General features: G+C 38.3%; 1 protein-coding gene across 1 annotated transcript; it reads right to left on the bottom strand.

Moving 5' to 3' along the window:
* Nucleotides 1-1,583: 1,583 nt before the first annotated feature.
* On the bottom strand, nt 1,584-18,973 carry EMC7 (ER membrane protein complex subunit 7). Its single transcript, XM_040227001.1, has 5 exons — nt 18,648-18,973; nt 14,779-14,898; nt 7,408-7,546; nt 5,944-6,024; nt 1,584-3,814 (listed from the first exon to the last, which is right to left on the bottom strand). Exons 1-5 carry the CDS (start codon nt 18,878-18,880, stop codon nt 3,662-3,664), a joined length of 726 nt encoding a protein of 241 aa, XP_040082935.1. The 5' UTR covers nt 18,881-18,973; the 3' UTR covers nt 1,584-3,661.
* Nucleotides 18,974-19,315: the final 342 nt, after the last annotated feature.

Consider the following 19,315-nt stretch of genomic DNA (forward strand, 5'->3'; position numbering starts at 1 on the left):
GGAATTACTTTATATATACATACATACATATAGGTATATATATATACATGGAAAAATTTTCTTTCAGCATTACCTAAGGAGATATAGATGTGAATCTTCAATCATTACTAGTTTATAAATTTTAGTGCAAGTAAACGCTTGTCAGAGTTTTCTGTTGGAAGTGCTGGGCACAGCTAGTTTTCTGGCCCTGCCCATTCCTCTTGTTTACCACCTAACATTATTAATTTACTCCTCCATCTTCCCAGGTTTGCCTAGGCTAGCCCAATCCTACCCGACTGAAAGCATTGTGAAAGGTTTCAGTTCCCTATGCTCCCATGATAAAGTTGTTACTGTGGGAAAGGAGACAAGCTAATACTGGGTGCTACTTGCGGGAGGGAGAATTTTCCCCAGAAGAGCTATTTTAGTATTTCATCTTTCTTTTTCAGGAGTATTAAAACAATGTTCATAATTTATAGGCAACATATGAATTTCACAAAATTACCCTTCTCAAGTTCTCTAAATAATTATAAGTACTTATACCAGTTGGATATTCTCATAAACCTTACAAATTAAAACAATAATTGACTTGGATAACAATAATCACACCTAAAATGCTAAAAGGAGAGCACAACTAGGTCCTGCCTCGACATGCTCTGAATAGCACTAAAAGACTGGGTCACCAGTTTCTATTGTGTTCTCTGAAGTTAGTGCTTAACAGAATTTTATTGGGTTAAAATACAAAATGCATATATAAGCCATCCTAAAAGATGAGTTTTTGCCCAGTTTTTAAACAGTTGATCATAACCATGCAGAAATGTGACTATGTGACCTGGAAAGCAATTTTTAAAAATGAAAATAGTTGTTTCAGTTTTTTCTTTAAGATATTTAATAAAAATATTTTCAATAGTTTTTTTTAGTTGAACACACACACACACACACACAAAAACAACAAAAAAGCTCCCAAACTTTCTGCAAGTTTAACTACTTAAATGAAAAAGGTCTCCTTTATCATTATTGACCTCTTCGGGACCTTGAAACCCTTCCAGTTACCGAAAAGTATACTGAATGGTCGCTTCTTCTCTCCTGTCAGAGGAAACATAAGAACAAAATGATTACATACTTTACTACTTTGGGCATGTTAGGTAAAATACCTAATTTTTTCAAAATGTTAACCAGACTCGAGATGAGTCCTGAGGTTTTGACTCTTAAAACACTGAAAATCTGGAAGCTGTTGATACATCCCAGGTACTCAAGAACTTCCTGACAAGAATGGGCAACTAATTTCTGTTTTGGACAAAGCTGCTACTCAGGTTTAATTTAGCAGAAGTGAAAAGTTCTTAACCACAAAGGTTATATTTAAAAGGAGATAAATGTAAACTGAATCTAGAAATACTTTTAAAAAAGAGAAACATAAGTCTCCATGTGGGGAATAGCAAAAGAACCCAAGGAAGTAAAAAGAGAAAAAATTGGCACAAATCATACAGTTCTTAAGGATAAGAAATAATAAGAACTGGGTTAAAATTATATTGGAATTTGGGGTCTGAAAAGGAATTTACAGGTCTAATCCAAATCTCTGTTTTACAGATGAGGAAACTTGATGCCCATTTATTCATTCAACAAACATTTATTATGTGTCTGCATGCTCAATGTTGGAAACACAACAACGAGCAGGACAAGAGATGGTTCAAAGTGGGAATCTGACCTGCCCAAAGTCAAAAGGCAAGTGAGCAACTCGACAGGGGCTCTTTGCACTCAACTCCATATTGTCTAATATATCATCATTTCTGCACCTGTAAGCACACTAAGTATTTGATGAAGGGTCTGTGCAAAGATAAAATGTTCATATACAACCGATGCAATAACATTCTATAATATGATAAGAGGTATATATATATTATGTTCAGATTGTGTTAAAATCTATATAAAATAATCACATATACTTTTTTAATTAGCATGGGAGTGCTTTCTAATTTCTAGCTTATCACGTATTCCATGTGCAAATTCTGACAATCCAAACTTTCGAACATAATTTCTGGCCAAACAACTATGACTCTTACTATATTCTGGCTCTTTTGAACTGCAACTTTAATTCAACTCATGCTCTGATATTTTAGCTATTTTAATAAATAATTATTTTAAAAGACCTAGTTCTACCATTAACCAGTTTATTCACCTTATTCATTCATAGCTTAACTAGTGTGGTAACTTTAGTGTATGTAATATAATCAGAGATACAGTTTTTTAAACGTCCTGAATCAGAACTTTTTTTTTTTTTGGCCAAGTCACGTGGCATGCAGGATTTAGAGTCCCAACCAGGGACCGAACCTCTGCCCCCTGCAGTGGAAGTAGAGAGTCCTAACCGCCGGACAGCCAGGAGGTTCTTTTTTTTTTCAGTTATTTTTAACTTATTTTTTTAAAAGAAAACTCAAATACCTCATTTCAAAATGAACAATGGCCAACAAAGACCCAGCACAGCCAAAATAAATAAATGAATAAATTAAAAAAAAATTTTTTTAATGAACAATGGTACCTATTATAAGAAGGAAAATAAGAGTTTAGAACCAATCCTTTTTTTAAAAACTTAATAATCCTAAGGAAGCAACAGGGGGTTCTTTAACGGGAGAAGACAGGAGCCCTGCTAGAAGCAATACTGTAACATCAGGGTTCTTTGAATTAAAACAATCCAAAACAAAAGCTGCCATAACTTATCAAACAAAAAGGCTTTGAGATACTCCTAACTGCAAAGTAGTAATTTATATTCCAGTACCTCTGAGAATCAATAACGGGGAAGATGAGAGGATCTGTAAGGACCTCTGCTGTACTAGCAACATGACAACATGGAGCTGTGAGGTTGATTTTCCATCCTCAGACTCTATAAGGCTCTCCTACTTCTGCACTTCTTTCCCCTGGCCACTCACTTTCTGTTATTATCTGTGTTTCACTCCATACATAATAAGCTCTATTGAAGACATGCACTGGGTATTATCCATCTCTCTATCTTACCTTGAATCACAGTATAGAGCTGATGTTCAGTAATTGTAAAATGAAACCACAGATGGTACCCAGAATTTAAAGACTGATAACATCCACTCTAATTCATACATCCACACTCTGAAACCAGCTTGTAATAATGAAAGTTAAAACTACATCAGGAACATGTGGTTCTACTTCAAATATCAGGGAATGTTAAAACTACAGGGCAGGACTAAGAATTTTAAACAGTCTAGTTACACAGAAACCCATGGTGCATGCTGTTCTAAAAACACCAAGCACTCTTTAAACAGGAAAGGTTAAGTTCAAACCTCAGATGAGAGACAGAAGAAAATTGTAAGGAATAAAGGAAACATTAAAGTGAAAAAAAAAAGACAAGATAACTTTATCTCTGGATTAAGACTTATTTTAATATACATAATGTATCATACTTCATATAATTTATTAATGTCATTTTCTATAGGACACTGTAATTAATTCAGTGACATCAACATTGACCTCAAACAGACAAAGGATGAAAGCTGGGTGTTCTTGTGTACCAAATACAAAACATGTGCTAAAGAGTTATCACACATATCAGTTTTAAGGATGACTCAGGTTTACAGTAGTTACTTCACACGCTTCTCCCTCAGGACATGGATGCCACCCAGTGTTACTGTGTTTGTGCAAATGCCATCTCTGGCCTGCCTGACTACCTCCTTTTGCCAGCCCCACTTTTGCCTGTTTTACTGCTGCCACTGCTAGATTTGCCAGATGATTTTGAAGAGAAGAGTCTTGTCATGAACTCAGAAACATCAGGCAGTTCGTGGTTGGAATTCAGCATATTCATTGACTGCTCCATCTCCTGTGGGAAGACAAAGCACATCGCTATGAAAGGCACAGGGGTCCTTCAGGTCATCCAGCAACTAACACTTCCATTAAGGAAGGAGGAGAGAAACGAAAGAGCTACTGGTTCTGAGCAGTGACGTAATGTCACACCCAACAGCATTTCGAAACCATGCTTCATGCTCCCCTTGGATCACTCAGCATTCTGATCCTCAGTAAATGCTCAAAAGTGTTGCCTGGGGTTTGATTCCATTTATGTTTTTGTAAAGGGGATTTTCTCTGATAATGGACGTAATGTGATTATATTTCTGCCACCTTATTTTGTTTTCTGATTAAAATACTTTAACAAGTATTTTTAAACTCATGCTTCTTCTAGATGCATTTAACTAGAAATCTTTAACTATGTATCAAGCTATCAGAAAAGTTTGAAGATAACTATAGTATTTCCAAGACTTGATTCCTAAGGCCTTAATAAATCTATGGACACTGTATGACTTGAGTGACCTCCATTACAGCATCTAAAGCAAGCAACACAAATGTTACCGTCACTGTCAGGACCTAAGGAAATAGTACTTTTATTCTGAGGTTTCTATCCTACCAGTTACTGGGCCAACAATCTCTAAAGTACTGTTCCACTTTTGACAATATTAATGTCTGCTTCATTTGAATTTCATGTGACATTACAAAAGTGAACTCATAATTGTATTGGTTCAGACATGAAAAAAAAAAAAAAGAAATACCCTATTATCTATCATTTAAAATTGAGTTTTTAATTCAATTATTAGCTAGCGCTTTCTCCCCAAAAGTAGACTTTATATATGAGTTTTCAAGGAGAAAATGCTTTAAATAAGGCCAGGAAAAGAAACATTATAAATATATATGAGATATATTAACATCCCCAGTAATCAAGAATTAAATGTATATGGTAACAAGTTTTGAATCTCTGCAAAAATATATCAACTCTATTTTTGAATCTGTTCAATTCTGAAGCTCTTGAATGAACAACTTTTTATACTGCATACTATGTGAAAAGCATTTTGCAAGAAATGAATTTTTAACCCAGTGTGACTTTTAATGCTTCCTTCTGTTGATACCACAGAGAGTTAACTGCCTTAACAGATACAAGGATACAGGAGGTACACTTTCCGACCAACACTGAGGCAAAGATGCCAAAACTTAGTAATAAAACATTTTGAAACATCATAAAGCGTTCTTCTTTCATGAAGTTTTTTTTTGCCATTCCAGCATGGGATATATGCCTTTACAGAACTTAATCACCTAGTACCTCAGCAGACATTTTTATTTATGGATAGCTTATTTTTCCATTTAAAACACATGCACAATCCTCTGCTAGAAAGAAGAGTGTTTTATAAATCCATTCTATTTCCTATATTTAAGTGAGCTTGTTGACAACAGAGATGGCATATAACCTATCTTTGTATCCCCTGTATCCAGAACCTAAAAATTGATAATAAATATTTATTCAGTAATCAATAGGTGTAAATACATCAGTATATTAAATACAACAGAAAAACTTGGAATTCAGGAGATGTATGTTGATGGTTTGGGGTGAAGAATAGATAATTTTTGTTTTCAATTCTGAAGATTTTATACAGAAGCCAATATTTAAAAGAGACGAGACGGTGGCACTAAATTTGAAGCATCTTCCTTGGCAACTCCTAGCCCCCTCACCAAACAGTATGATCTTGTGGTAGAGTTTGAAAACCACTATTCTGTTTTTCTCTTGTGGTTTATCCAAATTTCTTTTGTGTATCTGAACATATAAGCTAAAGGTACTGAAGAACTTTATAAAATAAAGGTAGATTATAAAAAGCTACCATTTTGTGAAATATTTAGATTAGGTATACCAGAATCATTATGCATTTCAACTATTTAACAACTGAGGCACAAAGAAGCAAGTACTAAATAGAATGTCTTAACTATATGAAGAGATCCAGGCTTTTATCAGACAGATCCAACTGAATTTATCTGGTCCAATGGAAACAATTAAATACGAGAAACATATAATACTGTATCAACACAACCTGTAGATGAATTTGGCTTGGGAATTAGGATAAAGCTGGACAAATGCAAGCCATTCAGCTACAATGGATGACCAGGCATCAGAACATGGTTCAATCGTCTTACCCGCCTCATGTCAGGATCACTTGTGTTGACCACTTTGGGCAGAAGCACAAATATCAATAATGGAAGAACCATCATCATAACCTGTGAAAGAAAAAAAATTCAGAAAATTTTTTCCCACTTAACTGAGGTACAAAATCTGAACTTAACAACCAATGATGGAATTAAATACTGTAAATAGAATAAAACTAGCAGTCACCACTTCAATTCTATTGAATGAGCCCTGCTGACAGCAAGGTCCACTGTTGTAATATAAGAGCTTTATCTGTAAGTTTGTGTGGACTTTATACAGACACCTCGCTTCATATCTGTGCTACCTATTATTTTGCAGAGTTCAGAGTTTTATTTAACACAAACAGTTTGCAAACAGAACTATTTGTTCACTTTCTTCAAACTGCAGTCTGCCACTGAGATTGGTGATTGTGATGACCAGCTGAGCTTTTTCCAGACGACTTGTAGCTTTTGGAGAAAACAAAATATCCCCCTTCTAACGTACAATATACTACCAGGCAACTACTATAGCAGACAAGTTTTAAAAAATGACCTAGGATCTTCTCGCACTGCATACGTCCCCATGGAAATTTCAGAAATGAGAACATGGAATATATTTCTCAATTCGCTTTGGAGTCTCACTACTGATTTCATAAATCCACTCTACCCTCCTGCTTCTTCAGGCCTAACTGCAGATTCCAGATACTAATTTATTCCTCTCAAAGGATGTACAGCCTGAAACATCCCTACTTGTGCTCTAAATAGCTACCATCAAGAAATATGATTAACACTTACATAATTCTCAGGTAATAATTCAAGTTTCAAAAAACAGCAAAGGAAAAAAAAGTTAACTTTTTTCTGAAGAATTATGCTATTAGAATTTTATGTTAGTGGATACCATAATATCATTTCAGGAAAATACCAAGTACTTAAAATACCACAGAATAACTTTTCTGTTCATTCCATATTCAAAAGAAAGAGAGAGAAAAAAAAGTATGTGTCCCATCAAGAGGGCAATTTATTAAGTGATGGCACATTCATCAATGGTCTAATATGCAGGTAGTTTAAGGAGAGCTAACTCCATGTGTGACTTACCACACATGTGACTTATCACATGACTTATTACACGTGTGACTTATCACATGACTGTGTGTGTGTTTAGTTGCTCAGTCGGATCTGAGTCTCTGCAACCCCATGGAGACTTACCACATACTCATTCTATGTGAATTTTAAACATAACTATTTATCTAATTTCTGCTGCACATTTCTATGTCAAATCTACCATGCCATTCTTGATACTATTTTTTTCATTATGTATTCTCAAAGCTATTATTTTCTTGAAATTCATACACTAGTCACAATAATCCTTTCATCCAACAATTTGATCCCAGCTTTCCTATCACAGGGTTAGTTTTTCAATTGACTATAAGCAAACTAGAGATTAGTAAAGGTGCTTTATTATAGCCTGATACATACCATTGGGTTCATCAGAAAGTCTGTCCAGCCCCAAGACTCCCTTTTAATAAAGTAAGAAGGTGGGCCTGAAGATTTCATTTGGAGAGGATAGGGCAGTCTGACCACTTCTGATGTTTTGATGTAATTCACATATCTCGCTCTGATAAAGCAACATGAAAAAAGCATCAGTAATCCTATTACAAGCATTACTAGTTAAAAGAACTGCTTATAATATATTAGCAATGCCTTAATTACCTTTAGCTTTTTCCAGAATGCTTTGGCATTTAAATTTTTGATCTTGAAAATCTGATCAAAGTAGCTTCATCTATATGTCTAAAATACTTAGCAAAATGTAGAGAAGAAACTAGATTTGGAATCAAGAGACCTAGTTTCTGGTTATAGATCTGTTAATACCTAGGCTTGCAAGTCTTAAGTTCTTAATGTTTCTGGTTATACCAGAAGTTCTTCTGGAATTCTTCCAGCTCTAAAGCTCTTTGCTTTTATTTAATAATAAACTTATTTTGCTATAAATATATAAAAATGTTAGAATTTTTTGATTGTCTGAGATATGCATTATGCTGCTTCTGCTACTGCTGCTAAGTCGCTTCAGTCGTGTCCAACTCTGTGCGACCCCATAGACGGCAGCCCACCAGGCTCCCCCGTCCCTGGAATTCTCCAGGCAAGAACACTGGAGTGGGTTGCCATTTCCTTCTCCAATGCATCAAAGTGAAAAGTGAAAGTAAAGTTGCTCAGTTGCGTCCGACTCTTAGCGACCTCATGGACTGCAGCCTACCAGGCTCCTCCGTCCATGGGATTTTCCAGGCAAGAGTACTGGAGTGGGGCGCCAGTGCCTTCTGGGGTATACCTAATTGCAAAGGGTATTTTGCAGGAAAAACATGATTCAAGAAAGTTCTGCAACAGTACCATAGGTGGTAACATTAAATTTTTACCAAACATGCTATGAATTTTAATAACCCATGTCCACACATATTTCAGTGTACTTTTTAAAAATTGCTTCCCCCATTTCCTCTTATCGTTTCCTTTTGGAGCTTCTATTAGACAAGTGTTAGACCATTTCATTCTTCTATGGCGGGGGCGGAGGGGGCAGGGGAGCCTGTGCTGGTCTTCACTGCTGAGCAGGCTTCTCATTACAGTGACTTCTCTTGTTGCGGAGCACCGGCTCTAGGGCTGGAGGGCTTCATTAATTGCGGCTCCCGGGCTCTAGAGCACAGGCTCAATAATTGTGGCGCAAGAGCTTAGTCGCTCCATGGCATATGGGATTTTCTTGGATGAGGGATCAAACCCATGTCTCCTGCACTGGCAGGCGGATTCTTTACCACCGAGCCATCAGGGTAGCCCTTTCTCATTCTTTACTCCCCATCTTGTTAAACTCTCACATTCAGAGTCCTTTCCTTCATCTGTATTGATTTCTGGCTAATTTTTCTGATCTGTCCTCCAACTTATCAAACTTCTGTTCAGTTGCTCAGCACATCCATTGAGTTTTATATTCCAAAGCATACACTGATTGCAAAAGTTGTTTTTTTTTTTTTTTAATATGGTCTATTTGGTATTATCTATGGTTTATTTTGGTATTATGGCAATAAGTGTTTTTGTTTAAAGCATTTTAAATATGCTTTAAACCATTTTACATAGTCTATATCCAATAGTTATACTCTCTAGAGTTCTCAGGGCTTCCCTGGTGGCTCAGTGTGAAGCCTCCACCTGCCAATACAGGAGGCATGAGTATCATCCCTGATCTGGGAAGACCCCACATACAGCAACTGAGCCCGAGTGCCACAACCACTGAACTTGTGCTCTAGAGCCCAGGAGGCGCAATTAATGAAGCCCTTGAGACCTAGATCCGGTGCTCCCCAACAGGAGAATCCACTGCAGTGAGAAGCCCTCGCACCACAACTGGAGAGCAGCCCGTTTGCTGCAACTAGAGAAAAGCCAGCACAGCCAAAAACAAATAAACAAGTAAATAAAATTAGATTTATCAGAGGTCTGATTCATCTTCTAACTCCATGGACATTGTTTTCTTGGGTATTTTTTATAAGTTAAGTAGACTTTACTTATGTGTGGGTATGGACAGGATTATGACCAGGAACCATCTTATTAATTTTTCAGACTGGAATTTTTTGGATCATGCAGGAAGTAATAAGTGCATACCCCAAATTTCAGTGAGGGTATGACTATCAATTTTCAGGATAGATTTTTCCCTCCAATAGCCAGGGCCAGGTTGGGAATCTGATCTCTTGGGATTTCAGGCCAAGGGTCGAGGCGGGAACCAAGTCTCTAGTCTGACTGACTCCTAGCATGCCCAAAGCCTGCCTTCCATCCACACATTAATAATAAAATCTAAGCCTTTCTATGAGAATATAACAAATCCCCCAGGTGGGAAAGCAGTTTATTCTCTGGGGAGTTCCCTTACTTTTGGGGGAGTTATACATTTAAAATGAAATTTTTATCATGTTTTATCCAACATTTCTAAAATTTTTCATTTGGCCAAAATGTCAGAAATGGAAGTTCCATTTATCTGAAACTAATTTATCATACACACTTACAAAACACTGGTCAAGAATATCAGTATCTTATATAAGTCCTTCTTTGTTCTCTATTCTGTTGCCCACCCCCCAATTATTAAACTGATAAGGGCCTTTTTTTTAAGCTATGCTTCAAGTATCCAATCATCAGGAATAAATCTGCGAATATGCATCCCACTGCTGCAACCAGTCCTTAAAAGTTAAAGCAGGTAGTACTCTTTATCCAAGGTAAAAAGGTGAATAAAGCTTTGTATTTTAGGAAAATATGTCTAACAAGCAAGACTACTTTATTCAAAAGAGGAAAAGATACACCCAAATGAATGCAGAGTTTCCGAGAAGAGCAAGGCGAGATAAGAAAGTCTTCTTATGAGAACAATGCAAGGAAATAGAGAAAAACAATACAATGGGAAAGACTCTCCAAGAAAACTGGAGATACCTAAGGGAACATTTCATGCAAAGATGGGCACAATAAACGACAGAAACGGCAAGGACCTAACAGAAGCAGAAGATATTAAGAAGAGGTGGCAAGAATACACAGAACTATACAAAAAAGGTCTTACACGACCCAGATAACCATGATGGACCATGATGGTGTGGTCACACACCTAGAGCCAGACATCCTGCAGTGCAAAGTCAAGTGGGCCTTAGGAAGCATCGCTACAAACAAAGCTAGTGGAGGTGATAGAATCCCAGTTGAGCTATTTCAAATCCTAAAAGATGATGCTGTGAAAGTGCTGCACTCAATATGCCAGCAAATTTGGAAAACTCAGTGGTGGTCACAGGACTGGAAAAGGTCAGTTTTCATTCCAATCCCAAAGAAAGGCAATGCCAAATAATGTTCAAACTACCATACAACTGTACTCACTTCACACGCTGCTGCTGCTGCTGCTAAGTCGCTTCAGTAGTGTCCGACTCTGTGTGACCCCACAGATGGCAGCCCACCAGGCTGCCCCGTCCCTGGGATTCTCCAGGCAAGAACACTGGAGTGGGTTGCCATTTCCTTCTCCAATGCATGAGTGAAAAGTGAAAGTGAAGTCGCTCAGTTGTGTCCGACTCTTAGCGACCCCATGGACTGCAGCCTACCAGGCTCCCCCATCCCTGGGATTCTCCAGGCAAGAACACTGGAGTGGGGTGCCATTGCCTTCTCCGATTTCACATGCTAGTAAGGCTCAAAACCTTCAAGCTAGGCTTCAATAGCACCTGAACCGAGAACTTCCCGGTGTAAAAGCTGGATTTAGAAAAGGCAGAGGAACCAGAGATCAAATTGCCAACAACCATTAGATCATAGAAAAAGCAAGAGAGTTCCAGAAAAACATCTACTTCTGCATCACTGACTACACAAAAGCCTGTGTGGATCAGAACAAACTGTGGAAACTTCTCAAACAGATGGGAATACCACATCACCTGTCCTGCCTCCTGAGAAAACTGTATGCAGGTCAAGGAGCAACAGTTAGAACTGGACATGGAACAAGGGACTGGTTCCAAATTGGGAAAAGAACACATCAAGGCTGCATGTCACCCTACTTATTGAATTGAATTTATATGCAGAGAATATCATGCAAAATGATGGGCTGGATGAAGCACAAGCAGGAATCAAGATTGCCCGGAGAAATATCAACAACCTCAGATATGCACACGATACCACTCTAATGGAGCCTATTGATAAGGGTGAAAGAGGAGAGTGAAAAAGCTGGCTTAAAACTAAACATTCAAAAAACTAAGATCATGGCATCCGGTCTCATCACTTAATGGCAAACAGATGGAGAAAAAATGGAAACAGTAGCAGATTTTATTTTCTTGGGCTCCAGAATCACTGAGGATGGTGACTGTAGCCACAAAATGAAAAGATGCTTGCTCCTTGGAAAAAAGCTATTACAAATCTACACAGCGTATTAAAAAGCAGAGACATCATTTTGCTGACAAAGGTCTATATAGTCAAAGCTATGGTTTTTGCAGTAGTCATAAATGGATGTGAGAGCTGGACCATAAGGAAGGCTGAACTCCTAAGAATTGATGCTTTCGAACTGTGGTGCTGGAGAAGACTCCTTGGACAGCAAGGAGATCAAATCAATCAATCCTAAAGGAAATCAACCCTGAATATTCATTAGAAGGACTGGTGCTGAAGCTGCAATACTTAGGCCATCTGATGTGAAAACCTGACTCATTAGGAAAGACCCTGATGCTGGGAAAAACTGAAGGCAAGAGTTGGGAGCAACACAGGATGAGACAGTTGGATGGCATCATTAACTCAATGGACATCAATTTGAGCAAACTCCAGGAGATAGTGGACAGGGAAATGTGCCGTGCCACATTCCATGAGGTTGCAAAGAGTCAGACATGACTTAGCAACTGAACAACAGCTTTATTCAAAATTCAAAGTAAAAAGAATAAATAAAAATAAATTACAGTTTTTAATCAACAAATGTCCCGTTTTAACAACTCTCATTCCCTCCAGTATTCAGCTTTTTGTTTGTCTGGTCTGGCCACTCGGCTTGTAGTTTAATTCTCCAACAAGGGGTTGAACCCAGGCTCACTGCAATGAAAGTGCAAAGTCCCCACTACTGAATCCCAGGGAATTCCCAGTATTTTTAAAAGACTCTCAAACTTATATATTTAGTGCATATGCTAAATCTACAAGCCCCCCTCCATGTCCACACTTGCAATCCTAAGATATATAAAAAGTCATGATATGTTCTTTACAGTTTAGATATTAACATACTAGTTTTATATATAAATATATTTTTAAAAAATTTTATGTCTCTAAAAGGACATGAGAAAGTCAATAGCTAATGAGGTTCAGTTACTTTGAAACAACCCATTTATTACCCTAAAAATATTTATACACATATTTGCAGGATATTACTCAAGTTTTACCCTTGCTCTGAGTAGCCAATAGCAAGTAATATTAGAATCTGGACAAAGTAGAATATTCTAAGACAACAATTTAACTTCAAAAGTATATGAGAAAGTAATTTGTTTCTAAATAATTATTTTTCATAGCATCGCGTTTCATAGCATAGCATACCAATAGCACAGTATTACTGGTTTCATAATAACACTAAGAATTTAAATTAGACAGAATAACTGTGCTCACTACACATGCTAAACGAGGAAAAAGAAAACTCTCCCTATCCATTATCGAGAGCTGATATCCATGAACTAATATACAGCTGATATAAAGGATGTATGATATAAAGCTCAACATATGACTGACTATTTTAATTACAGCATATTTACATATTATACTTTAAAACTGTTCAATAATCAAAAAAAGTAAGGGAAGAAGGAAAGCATTTTAGGAGTAAACGTTAATTCAAATATAAATATTATGGTACAAACCAAACACCTCTCTTACATCAACTCAGTCTGAGGTCTCCACAAATCCACCTAAATATGCTAGGCATGTGAAGAAAAGGTCGGTAATAAAATACTGTTCCTCTAACCCCCAAATTATTTTTGCCTTTGCGTGACCTCTTCTTAATTACTGCATGCATGCTTAGTTGCTCAGTTGTGTCTGACTCTTTGCAACCCTGTGGACTGCAACCCGTTAGGCTCCTCTGTCCACAGGATTTTCCAGGGTAAGAATACTGGAGTGAGTCGCCATTTCCTCTCCAGGGAATCTTCCCAACCCAGGGATTGAAGCTGAGACTCCTGAGTCTCCTGCATTGGCAGGCAGATTCTTTACCACTGAGCTACCTGGAAAGATTTATTACAGCAACACGAAGTAATTTTGTGATAGCTCAAACAAAGGAGAGATGTTACCATTTTAAATTGTTTGGTACTTGTCAATTACAGCTCAATAAGGCAAACAAGCAAGCAAGAAAACGGCTTCCTATACCTCCTGGTCAGATTACACCAAACACAGCGCTATTGGCACGAGACTAATAACAATCAACTGGGCTTGTAGCAGCAGAAGGCTGAATCTGAACACTGTGGACACCTACACAACTGATTCTAAGTTGGAAGGGGTCTGTGGTATTCCAGAATTAGAGCCTGAATTAGTCCAAAGTTTTCACTCGACTTCAAAGCATGTGTTCATCTACTTGTGAAAGTGAAGTAGTTCAGTTGAGTCCGACTCTGTGACCCCATGGACTGTAGCCTATCAGGCTCCTCCGTCCATGGGATTTTCCAGGCAAGAGTGCTGGAGTGGATTGCCATTTCCTTCTCCAGGGGGTCTTCCCGACCCAGGGATCAAACCCAGGTCTCCCGCATTGCAGGCAGATGCTTTACCATCTGAGCCACCAGGGAAGCCCGTTCATCTACTTGGAAATTCTAAAACTTTTTCCTGTCCTCCAGCCTCTAATACTGTATTTTTTCTCATTATAATCCTCATTTTGAAATAAACTCCATGAAATTATCAAAATATCCCAATGAAAAACAAATGATAAGTATTTTCAACATAGAAAAGCTAAATTATTTCCAACTTTAATAACTACATTTCAATTAAAACTTTCACAGTGCTTTTGCTCCTATAGTAAGTAATCTTACCTCTTCTCTATATAGTCATATCAGGAGTTTTAAAATAAATATTAAGCCAGAGCAGGAGACAGTTCAACTGTACAATATTATCAATGCTCAAATTAGAACAATATAAAGTGAAAGTGAAGTTGCTCAGTCGTGTCCAACTCTTTGCGACCCCATGGACTGTAGCCTACCAGGCTCCTCAGTCCATGGGATTTTCCAGACAAGAGTACTGGAGTGGGCAATATAAGGATGCTTTAAATGTTTTAAGGAATACCTGCAGTTTAAACAAGAAACCTTTCAACCTTAACTATAAACTCTGATAGGAATATATAATGAGGTATTCAGGAGCCTAACCTTTGGTAAAAATTAAATCAGCTGTCCTTACCTCATTTTGCCTTTTGAAGTGATATCCACTCGGACAGGATCAAACCTGTAAGCTGGAGAAATAACTTCCACTACATAAGATCCAGAAGGTATATCATGAACCACAAAACTCCCATCCGTCCTGGAAAAATGAAATTATCATTATTTAGTCATTTATGATAATCAGTTTACTCCTTTGCTTTAAATCATCAGTTAACTCCCAAACCAATACCCCCCAAAATGACACAGTATTTAGCAAAACAAAACAAACCCAAACTGGTGAGAGTTGTTCCACATTTCAGCTTCCATAATTACACTGCATGGGTATGAAAATGCCCCAGACCATTCCACAGAGAGCCCTGACACAGAAAGCACTTCTATTCCTTCTGCAGGATAGAGATGAGAGGTGACAGATACAGGTCCAACTCTAAAGTCATGTCTTCATTCAAGGGAATGAATATGTTATTCCTACAATATTGGGGTTCCAATTTTGCCAAACCCCTCCAACAATTTCTTAATTAAAAATGGCTTTTTCCCCTAGTTTTAATTTGTATTTTCTTTTTAACCAAAAAAAAAAAATGTAATTAAATACTGCTTGTTTCACTTGTTACGAGTAGTTCCCATCTATTTTGGTTACTTCTTTTGGGCTATGTATAAGTTTAAAATGTTTATGGGAGTTAAAGCTTCCCTGGTGGCTCAGAGGTTAAAGCGTCTGCCTCTAATATGGGAGACCTGGGTTCGATCCCTGGGTTGGGAAGATCCCCTGGAGAAGGAAATGGCAACCCACTCCAGTATTCTTGCCTGGAGAATCCCGTGGAAGGAAGAGCCTGGTGGGCTACAGTCCATGGGGTCACAAAGAGTTGGACACGACTGAGCGACTTAACTAATGGGAGTTAAAACCATCCACTTTTGCCTTACTGATTTCTTCTAAACCTTCTAGACTAAGAGAACTACCCCATCCAGAACTAGTCATTTCAGGTTCACAGACCAAAATTAATTTGTTTTGCTAATGAGAAACTGCCATTCTGATGGGAAAAAAGTTTATGATTCAGGAAAACAAAGATTCTAAAAGGACTGACTTTATCAAAGAATTGCCAGTCTCATAATAATGTTAAAATAATGTTCCTTAAATCATTAGGCTCTTTCAGTTAAAGCAATGATTCTGTCACATCCACCATGTTTACTAAAAAGTAAGAATTCCATACTATTTCAAAGTACACACTAAACTGAAACAGAGTTGAAATATAAACATCAAGTTAACTTATTTCTGGACTGGATGTCTTCTATTTTCCCTCAGATCATTCTCCACCTTTCTCCTCTCCCAACAGCAGGAAAGGAAGAAAACGAGCTTAGTATACTTTCCTCCCAGCTCTTTCCATGCAAGGCCCCCTAACTGGCTTTGGCAAGGGACCCACCTCCTCTCTAGGCCGTTCTTTCCTCTTTTCTAGATTCCAATAACCTTTATTTCCTAGCCTCCATTCAGGCTTAGAGGTGACAACAGCCTTCAAGTTGTGAACTCTGGAGTACTGCTTAATCTGATTGTTTCCTTACACCATGACTACCCTCGTTAATCCTTTCATTAAACTTTCCTTGAATTATTCTAATTATTCAGTTTCTTGATGGGACCCTAACTGAATGAATTTCAAAACTTTTTTCTAGGTCCAGAAAAAGAGAGAATTCAATTAATTCCTGTGCAACACAAATAACAGCAGAACTAATGGCATAAACAAAAAGCAAATATATTTTTCATCCTAGGGTAAACAGTTTACTTTAAAAGATAACATACACATTTTACAATGAAAACTTAAAACCTGGTTTTTAAAATGTACTCTGCAATACACAGACCTTGCTGGACTCTGATTTGAAAGAACAAGCACATTAAAGTATTTCTGAAGTAAGTGGGGAAACATAAAAATGGACTGGGTACTAAATTACATTATTATTATTTATTTTGTGAAACAAATAACGGTACTGTGGGTTTTTTTAAGCCCTTATCTTTCAGAGATACATAACAATGATTTTTACAAGTGAAATTATATTATGTTTAAGATCACATTAAAATATTGCAGAAAGAAAGTAAAGAGGGGCAGATAGCAGATATGAAATCAAACAGTAAACTGTGATGTGTTCCTAAGTTATTCTGTTTATTTTAGCATATGTCTGAAGTTTTCCATAATAAACAGTTCAAAAAAGTTACAGTATATAATCTTACATAAAGCATAGCACATAATTTCAAAAAGCTGAAAACTATCTAAATGCCCCCAAACAGAGGACAAGATAAATTAAGTTCACATACACAGTGATGAGAGCAAGAAGTGGCATGTGTAGTCTTCAGTTGAAACTCCCTTAATCTTCATTTAGTAAAGTGTCAAGTCACCTCCAACAAGCATAAACACAGTCAAAATTGCATGCTAGTTATGTATAACAGGTACAGGACAAATTACCTATCCCTCTTCCAAAATGGTTATCACAATAAGCCCCTCATATTAATTCTCAACCTTTCTACATATAAATGAAAGAACACGAAAGGGCACCAGAAGCTGCTCACAAAATAGTAAATGAAAAAAATCAAGTTATAAAGCACTATATATTGTATATTAGTATTAAAAATGTCATATAATTCCAAAAAGATACAATAAAATGTTAAGGCTTGCTATCTGTATTCTGTTTATATTTTCTTCAATAAAGCACAAATTATTTTCAATAAAAATAATACTTATTTTAAAAACTGTATATGGCAGAAGAGAGATCATGGCTAATCATGGCTAATTTTCTATAGCTTAATGAGAGTTTTATTATTAAAAGATCATTTATTAGGGTAAAACTTCAAGAATGGCCTAATGCCAGATTTTTAATGATAAACAGCACTTTAAAAATGATAGTAAGCTTCTCTTCATTATTTATTAATCCGAGTTTGAAATTCTCATTCAAAGGCACCCGGAGACTCTGAATATTTACAGAACAGATTTAGAATTAAATTGTCTTGTTTTCAGATACCACTTGTTAGTATACAAACCCATCAGAGGAACACTTCCTTTACCAAATACTTTCAGTTCAAAGTTTCACTTTCCAAGCAGCAATTGAAAAGATTTAAAATATCATATTACACTTATGCCTAGTCATCTGAAAAGCAAGCTGACACAGAACTACAGTGCTAATAAATTCACCACGTCTTTTAAATATAGGCTCAAATCCTATTTCTACTCATTGCCAGACAGGACAGAAGAGCATAAACACTGTAGAGTCTTGCATAAACACTGTAGAGTCTTACATAAACGACAACAGTGATGTTGCAAATCCCTCGATAATGTCAAGTGTGAAAAAGAACAACAATCCCACTTCCAGGCAAAAAAGGTGCTTTGATTAGGGACTTCAGGGCCCATTAATTTTAGAAGTAGCAACATTAGCCTCCAGTCTGTGTCATCACTAGAAGCCCTGTGGGCTTTGAGAATTCCCACTTGCTTAGCATCATTCTACACAACATGAAGCTACCAAAAGACTGGAATGAAGTGCAAAAAGAGGCCAAATTCCAGGGAAACCAGATGAGATGCAAAGGAAAGAATTCCTCAAAAGACAAATAAAGGGTCCACCTGTCCCCCAGGGCCCAGAGGTGGTCGTCCCCATCCAGGGCTAAAAGGGAGTTGAAGATAACTGACTCCACCGCTCTGGCCCTGGGACGAGCACCTGCCATCCTTATTTCTGTGGTACAGGATCGGGAAGGGGAAAGTGTCAGGCTGCCTGACAAGGTACCCCCGGCACAGACCGCTAACGGTGCTCGCCCTTTCGCCCTCGGACAGCGACGTCGTCCGGTTTTGACACCTAGTGCCCCCAGGGAGAATCCCCTTCCAGCTTCCATCCCAGTTGCTTTCGCGCTGCCCTCAGGATGCTCACTTCAGAAAGCCGACGTGCTCTTCTCCGTCTACCAGCACTCGGGCCGCCGAGATCCAGTCCTGGGGTTTCACTCCAGGAACAACTGCACGCCCCTCAATCTTGAAGCGATCTCCAATGCCGACCCCACTCCCTCCTGACCCGTCAGAGGTAGACCCAGACACGTCCGAGCTCTGGGCATCCCTTGATAGTAGCAGCAGGAGGACGGAAAAGAAGGCCCATAGCGTGGCCGCCATGACAGCAGCTCTCGGCGGTCAGCCCGGTAGCCCCGGAAACCCTCCCCGTCTGTCGCAGTCGCCGCAGCCGCGCGCTGATGTCGTCATCTCTGCGCGCCGGGTTCGGGCGCCTACTGTGGGCTCAAACCGCAGCGCAGGAGTCTCGGCGAATCCACTAGGGAGATGCGAGTGTTTCGGCGACTTCCGCGCGGTAGAGAATGGAGGGCGCTGTGAGGTGCGCCACTTAAGGCAGCTGCCCACAAAGCGAAAGTGAAGTGTGAGTTGTTGTGATCCCCACTGAGAGGGATGAGGATCTTAAGTGTGTGTTGCCTGTTAAGTCGCTTCAGTCGTATCCGACTGTTTGCGCCCCTATGGACTGTAGCCCGCCAAGCTCCTCTGTCCACGGAATTCTCCAGGAAAGAGGGGGAGTGGGTTGCTATGCCCTCCTTCAGGGGA

The sequence above is a fragment of the Oryx dammah genome, unplaced genomic scaffold (genome assembly GCF_014754425.2).
Source record: "Oryx dammah isolate SB20612 unplaced genomic scaffold, SCBI_Odam_1.1 HiC_scaffold_26, whole genome shotgun sequence".
NCBI classification, from domain to species: Eukaryota; Metazoa; Chordata; class Mammalia; order Artiodactyla; family Bovidae; genus Oryx; species Oryx dammah.